The sequence below is a fragment of the Dipodomys ordii genome, unplaced genomic scaffold (genome assembly GCF_000151885.1).
Source record: "Dipodomys ordii isolate 6190 unplaced genomic scaffold, Dord_2.0 Scaffold36, whole genome shotgun sequence".
Taxonomy (NCBI): Eukaryota; Metazoa; Chordata; class Mammalia; order Rodentia; family Heteromyidae; genus Dipodomys; species Dipodomys ordii.
Genome location: NW_012267252.1, coordinates 1,300,824 through 1,308,165, shown reverse-complemented (window position 1 = coordinate 1,308,165; position 7,342 = coordinate 1,300,824). Strand labels below are relative to the sequence as shown.

Genomic DNA, 7,342 nt, shown 5'->3' with positions numbered 1-7,342 from the left:
TAAACAAATGGGTATGGTTATATTCCAAGAAAACTTTATTTACACAAACAGGTGACCAGTCCATAGCTTGCAGACCCTTGACAGATCATCTGGAGGCAAAAGGCAGTCCACACTGGCTGACTTGAAACCAAAAGGGGTAAAGGTGGCTCCCTGGCTAGTCTCTTCAGGTAGTCCAGTGTTGTGACAGCACCAGACTTGATGGGAACACTACAGCACCTCCAGCTTGCGTCACATAGCATGTTGTCTTTGCCTACTGAGCTCTTAGGTCCGTCAATGAATAGGAATGCTGCTCATAAAGGAGTAGTGGCTTCTGCCCTCACCCACCACAGAATCCGTCATACAGTGGGAAAGAGGCCAAACCTCAGTTCAAAGTAGCTGTCTTGAAGTGACGCCCCTGATAACCAGTTTGCATAAGGGAAAAAAAAATTACTTGTACAGTTATGTGATGAGCAGAGGATCCCAGCAGAAAGCACCCCATTTGTAAAGGGATGACTAAGTGCATCTCTTCACTCTGAACCACTATATAGAACAATGAGGAACAAAAGCCACAAGCTAAGATTACTGCCTTACTGATGTAGATCTAGAATGTGGGACAGGCATCTGGTGGAAAGCAATAATTGAAAATGGTTTACAAGAAGGAGATCTTTGCAAAGGAAGGAAAGGGAGACTGCAGTCAATGCCAAGCCTGGGTTTGGGGACATCTGGGAGATAGCTTTTCCAGCATCTGCTATAGGTGCAAAAGAGCATTCCAGAATTGGCTTTCAGGTGTTTTTTTAGTTTTTTGTTTTTTTTTTTAAATTTCTTTCTTCTATGAGCAAGTTAACTGAATCAGCAAAAAGGAGATTCAACAAGCATGAAATCAATTCTAACTTTAAAGTGTCCTAATTTTGTTGAAACTTCAACTATTTAAAAGTCATCACTACTACAGTAGTGATTTTTTAAATATCAAGACAATCCATTGTGTTGTATAACATAAATATACAGACTTCCTCAAATGCAGCCTACACTGAGAGGTTATTATTTTGAAGTAAAGTTTTAAACATGAAAACAAATTTAGGAAAGTAATGGAATGAATTATAAACTTGGAAGTGGAAAAGTTCCACCAATTTCCTCACTTCCTTTACTAACTTAATCCAAGCACCTCACAAGGTAGTCTATAAGCAATAAAGGATACCTCTTATGTACAAGAATCAGCACACCTGACATTGGCCAACATCAGCTGTTTCAGTCACCACAAAACAATATCCAGTGACAACTCTATGAAAAGATACCTTTAAAACCTTAAATCACTTTTAAGATTAAATGAACCTATTCAAAACATATTAATGCTTCTGTGCAACTTAATGCTGAGAAAGGATTGCCAGCACATACACAGCAGTTTCATTAAGGTAGGTAGCTCTTGAATGGCCAAGGTCAAAGATACTACAACAGAGGAGAGGAGAGGAGAGGAGAGGAGAGAAGAGAAGATGGGAGGGGAGGGGAGGGGAGGGGAGGAGAGGGGAGGGGAAAGAAAAGTAGGGGAGGAGAGAGGGGAGGGGAGGGGAGGAGAGGAGAGGGGAGGAGAGGAAAGAAGAGGGGAGAGGGGAGGGATGGAGAGGGGAGAGGAGAGAGGGGAGAGGAGAAGAGGGAAAAAGAGAATTTAATAGAGATAATTTCACTATGAAATTCAACACAACTCCCAATTTCTCATGAATCAAATGCGTTTCTCCAGTCCTATCCAAACATCAGAAGTTTCCACTATATACAGCAAACCTTAAAGAGAATAGAAGGCCTATTCTACCATAATTTGTATGAAAAGTCTAAGATCTGAAATAACCTACATAGAAAACTTTTAAATAAGGACAGAGTAAATGCTGTCCATACACACCTATTTTGGTGACAGAACACGTCAAAGAAGCTGACTGAGGCTTTTAACAACCAAATGGTTTGCAGAGTGGCCCAATGGAAATGTCAAGAACATTCTGAGGGAGCACTATCATAGCTACTAAGTAAAGCCAATGGGCCTATCTCAGGCTCCACCCAGGAAAGGCAAACAGCAATTATGATAATGCAGCTCAGCTTCTGAGCCACGTATATATGAAGGAGTGACATTACAAGTATTTAACCACTACAGTGGTACTAATAGATTGAAATGGACATCCACTCCAGGCAAGTACCTTTGTATCAGAGCCCCGCAGCTAGATTTTAAGGGTGTGGCCCACTGAGATGCTAGGAAGCCTCTTCCAGCTTCCAGGTTCTCTGACCTTTATATAATTCTGCTGTTCCCACTTCTCCAAGTCTGATGCCAAAATGGTGCTGGGACGTGTGAGACATTGAGCTACTTTTAAACCATCTGGCTGGTATTAATTACTTAGCTCCTGGACACACTACATGGAGGAAGAAAAAGTATTCTAAGGAAAAACTGAGTCTGGGAGACAGTGCATGTGCCCACACTCTTGCTTTCCTATTACTGTAAATAACAGGTTGGCTCTCTGAATAGGGAAGCGCTGTGGGGTAAGAAAGGAAATAAGAAAGTCACTTTCATCCTAATTGTCAAAAATTAGAATTGTAAAACTAAAATCAAAACAATTTTTTTGTAGGGGGGAGCAAAATAGGATGAAAACCTGGTCAGAGAGCTAGCAAGGCTTCAAGGTCAAAATTGAAGAGGATGACTCAGAAATACAGTTTGAGGACACAAATATTTTTTGGAGGTCATAAACCGAAATTAACAGTTGTGACATCTTTTCTCCTATGGGCATAGAATTTAGAAAATATGTTCTCAAATAAGTTAAAAAAAAAAGTCCAAAGTGAGAAGAGTGACCAATAATGAATATGATTTTTAAGAGGGTAGCAAGTATTAATCTTTTAGAATAATGGTAAATCCTCTGCATCCTCGTAATTTGGTTTAGCTTTCAAATAAACACTCAAAAAAAAAAAAGGAGACAGAGGGAAGTTCTGCTGGAGTTTGCAAAGGGGGAGTCTGTTCTAGGACAGACATGGTAGGGTGGCTGCTGACAGCTCTTTTCTCATGCAGGGTGGTGGTCTTCTTGGCTACAGTACAAGTGCTTGTGCATCAAGTATAAAATACAAGCCTTTAATCACATAGATCAGCTTTTTAGCTTTTGTAAATTTTAAAACAAAAAGGATAAATAAGGCACTGTACTTTTTAAAAAGAAAACTTCTTGGTTCCAAGTTTAAAACCCAAGGAACAACCAGAATATAATATATAACTTCCCTTAACCTCAGAAGAGGACTCTACAAGTTCCCTCCTCTACCTGAGATGCATTTTCTGACATCTCCAACGGTGGTGTTTTCTATTAACTGTAACTTGAAAGGCTTGATAAGCTTATAAAAGCAGATATAGTTAATGCAAAATAAAAGGTTACTTCTATAGAACAGTTTCTCTCTTGGCTGCCAGTCTTCCCTTACTTTGCATCCACCCGCCTCCGTTTGCTGTGGGAAAAGTCTGGCTTCGCCTTGAGCTTTCTCTTTCTCTGGGTTGCATTGTTCTCTGGGCGTTTTGTCAAGGGTCTAGCGCGCGTCTTCCCACTGTTTGGCTTCCTGTTGGAGGCTTTCTGGGGCCTTGATGGGGATTCACCACTCCCTCTTTGCCTGGTAGATTTTGAAGGTTTCAGTGCTTCTGAGGATCCGGTGGGCTGGGTACGTCTTTTGTTTGTATTCTCTTTTTCTTTCCTAGAAGAAAGAAAGCTCTTTCTAGGGGTCTTTTTAGGGATCTTTGTTTTATTCTCTTTCGAAGACATCTTTTTAGGCAGTTGGCTGTTTTTGTTCTTTGCAGCTGGCCTCTTGGCAGTAATTCGGGTGGCTCCATCCACACGCTTAGCTTTTGACACCAGGCCCCGGTCCTTACTGTCTTGAGTACTGCCCCCTTCTATTCTCCTGCGTTTGTTTTGACCTTCAGCTTTAAGCAAGACTTCAGGCCTCTGCTTCCCTTTCCTTCTCTTTACACCTTTAGCATTCTTGGACTTAACAGGAAATCCATCTGCACCCACCTGGAGGGCGAGCTTTGGGGACATCAAAGGATTGATACACACAGTCTTCCGACTTGGCTTGGTTTCTGAAGCCATGCCCAGTGGACTGTTCATGTTGATCAATCGTTTCTGGGCTCTGAGCTTCCCTCGAATATTGGAATATTTTCTAAGGATTCGGGTGCTGGCTGGAGTGGGCAGGTTTGTGGGGGGATGGCTATTTCTTCCTTCCTTGACTTCTTCTACGCTGGCTTCAGAATTAGGGCTGAGGTTGACATCAACGCTGCCCTCTGGCTCTGCTTGGTTAAAATTTTCTCTAAGTTTAGTCCAGATCTTCTGCGTTTTCCAATTATTCCTAGCAGGAGTAGCGCCAGGAAATTTCTTTAAGTGTTTTTTCAATCGTTCAGCCTGCAGTGAACTCGGGTACAGGCTAGAAGGAGAGTACTTCTGAAGAGGGTGTTTGACAGGTGGGACATCTCCTGGAAGGCGTGTATTGAGCTTCTTTACAATGACTAAAGATCGGGTTTCAGTTGTTTCCATGAACCATTTACAAACATTAGATAACTTAAAGTTTGACATAAACAGCATCTGAACAGGAGAAAACTTCTGAACCTCCAAGGAACCCTTACATTTCCGTGACCTTTTCTTGCTTTTCCAAATATCTTTCAGCTTATCTAACTTTTTCCTTGCTCTTGCTGTTGGCTGTGCTTCTTTCTCTAACTGGATCCATCCCCGCTGAACTCTCATATACTGAACATTGAAGTTAGCTATAAGCTCCTGGTTCTCCTCCTCAGCACACCACTCTACAAATTTGGGCTGTTCATCCACTGTGTCTTCATCATCCTCATCTGAGGGGTCTGCACTGTCAGAAGCACTTTCCTTTGGCATGGAGTTTACTTGTGCAGCTTCCTTTCCTGCTGTCACTTTTGTAGTATCCAAGTAATCTACAGAATGAACATGTCTCAGGTTATAGGTTGAAGAGATCAATCTTTTAGGCCTTGCTCCCAATTTTGGTGGCCCAGCAGTGTCACTACCTTGACTATTTGACATCCCAGCTGAGCTAGATGAAGCTATGCTAGTATCATCTCTATGCTGGGTATCCTCACTTTCTACCTCATTTTCAACTGCCTCCAAATCCTGTGCAGGCATGTGTTCTGGCCTGTCTTCTGGTTGCTCTGGGTTCCTCTTATAAGGACTGCTTTCTGACTGGACGTGAGTATCTCCCTCATTCATCTTAGACTGAACATATACTTCTAGTCTCTCACCAGGGAGAGGCTGGGCAACCGTAGTCATGAGATCACTGCTAGGAAGAATGTTCTCTTCCTTCTTGATTTCTGTTACTAGAATGTTTTTAAAACTCTGCCTCGTGATGATCCCACCTCTTTCATCCCCTTGCTCAGCATCTTTCTCAGAGGGACACTCACTGACAGTTGGGTTTGCCAAGTTTTCTATATAGGTGATGCCATCTGGAATGCCTTGTGGTGTTGTAATAACAGAGTCCTCTTCTTTCTTAGAATGCTTTTCATCACAGCTTTTAGAAATCTTGACCTCAGGACAAGCAGAGGAACAATCGGAACTTTGTTTCTCCAGGCAGCTATCAGAAGAGGAGGGCTCTGAAAGGGGACTTCTTCGGTACCTATCAGAGGCCTCAAGGGACTTTTTGCCTCTTTTCTTCTTGTCCAGATTCTCTTCAGATGGGTCAATGCTTAGATCACACCTATCTTTTTCTGAAGAGTATTTATCACTCTCTCCCTCCAATTGTCCTGTAGCACCTGCTGCTTCACTTCTTTTCATCTCATTAGGACTTCCATTAGTGAAAGTGCTCCTTTGCCGCAGGAATGAATCAGTATCTAGCTCCTCAGTGTCTGTAGTTTGGACCTCAGTACTGAGGCTTTGGCTGTGATCAGCCTGTCCTAGACTCAGAGGAGGATCCATCTCCACAAGGGAACCCTGGTTTCCTGGGCATAGAGGACTTTCTTTTCTGCTGATTATTTCAGGAAAAGATTGAGATTTAGTAAGGATATCTTCAGGGTCTCTCCTAGAAGTGTTTTCAGTGGTGGGAATCAGATGGCAGTCCTGAAGTACATTCATCTGCTCTGCATCTAGCAGGACAACTGGTTGTTGGTCTCCTTTAGGGAAAAACATTGTATCGGCTGTGAGAGTAGACAGTGCAGTATTGCCTTCTGGCCTGACCTCATCAGGGAGAGAACCTAATTGGCTGGAGGCTGATGTATCCCCTGATTTGGAGGAACAGCTAGGATTTGGTTCACACATCCTGGGGCAAACCTCAGGCTCTTGACAGGCTTTTGCAGATGAAGGGTCTCCATTTCTCTCTTCTCTTGTTATTTCCTTACCAGACTCTTCAGGGTTGTCTTGTCTTGGAGGTTGTACATCCACCATGTGCCTAGGGGCTGGAATTATAAGAGAAGGCTTAGGAGTTGAAACCACTTCTGAGGTCGGTAATGAGCAGCAACCCTTTTCCTGGGAGTGCAAATTTCTGGCCAGTGTGCGAACAGTTGGCAGTTCACAACAATCACCATTGAAAAAGTACCCTCGAGTACTCTTTCTGGCTGTTTTCCGAGAAGATAATATGGATCGTTGAGTCTCAAAGTGGCATTCTGTTATTGGTTGACTAATATAAACAACATCACATTGGTTATCATAATCATTTATTCTCAATCCTGATGCCCTTTTACTTTTCCGAGCGGTCTTGATGGAATTTGGTATCTTGTTTCTTGTGTGTCCATTAGAAGCTTTGTGCACAGCTGGCATGGGGTTAGGGGTTAACCAGCCATCTTTAGAATGATCAAACTGGGCCTTGTCACTGGGATGTGAATAGTAACCTACCTTATTTCTTCCTAGTGAATGACGATGGTACTCTTGCTTTGGCCTTGTGTCTTGTTCATTTGCCTCCAAATCCTGGCACAAAGGTATTTTTGAACTGCACTGTAAAGCATTCTCTTTGTCAGCAGTTCTAGCTGAGTTGCCCATAAACCCTGAGTCCCATGTCTCTTCTGATAAAGCTTTCAATGAATTTCTTGGAGAAATAACACAGCTGTTGCCTTCGTCATTATTTTCAACTGTCCCTTTCACTGTGATTAGACTTTCTACCAAAGGTGAACTCTGCATATGGTCTTTACCATCTTCACATGGTTTTGCATTTGTGTCTTGTTCCTGTCCAGTGGTTTGTCCCTCTGAGCTTTTAGAGATATGGTGGAAACTCGATGAAGAATTAGATGCACTGAGGTATCCCACAGCAGAATTATCTGTTGAACTTCCAGAATCAGACCGAGTAGCTGGAAGTTCAGAAGAATCTTTTTGGACAATGGTGAAGGAATTTTCTCTTTCATCTGTAGAGATTATCTCAGGAGGAGGTT

General features: G+C 42.5%; 1 protein-coding gene across 1 annotated transcript; it reads right to left on the bottom strand.

Annotated features, from left to right (window-relative positions):
• Positions 1-1,577: 1,577 nt before the first annotated feature.
• LOC105986567 (chromosome unknown open reading frame, human C10orf12) lies at positions 1,578-7,342 on the bottom strand. The gene has a single exon (XM_013017564.1). It carries the CDS (start codon positions 7,092-7,094, stop codon positions 3,405-3,407), a length of 3,690 nt encoding a protein of 1,229 aa, XP_012873018.1. The 5' UTR covers positions 7,095-7,342; the 3' UTR covers positions 1,578-3,404.

Bases quoted from the DNA above. Each gene is read 5' to 3' on its own strand.
- LOC105986567 (XM_013017564.1), bottom strand. From the start codon at position 7,094: ATGCAGAGTTCACCTTTGGTAGAAAGTCTAATCACAGTGAAAGGGACA.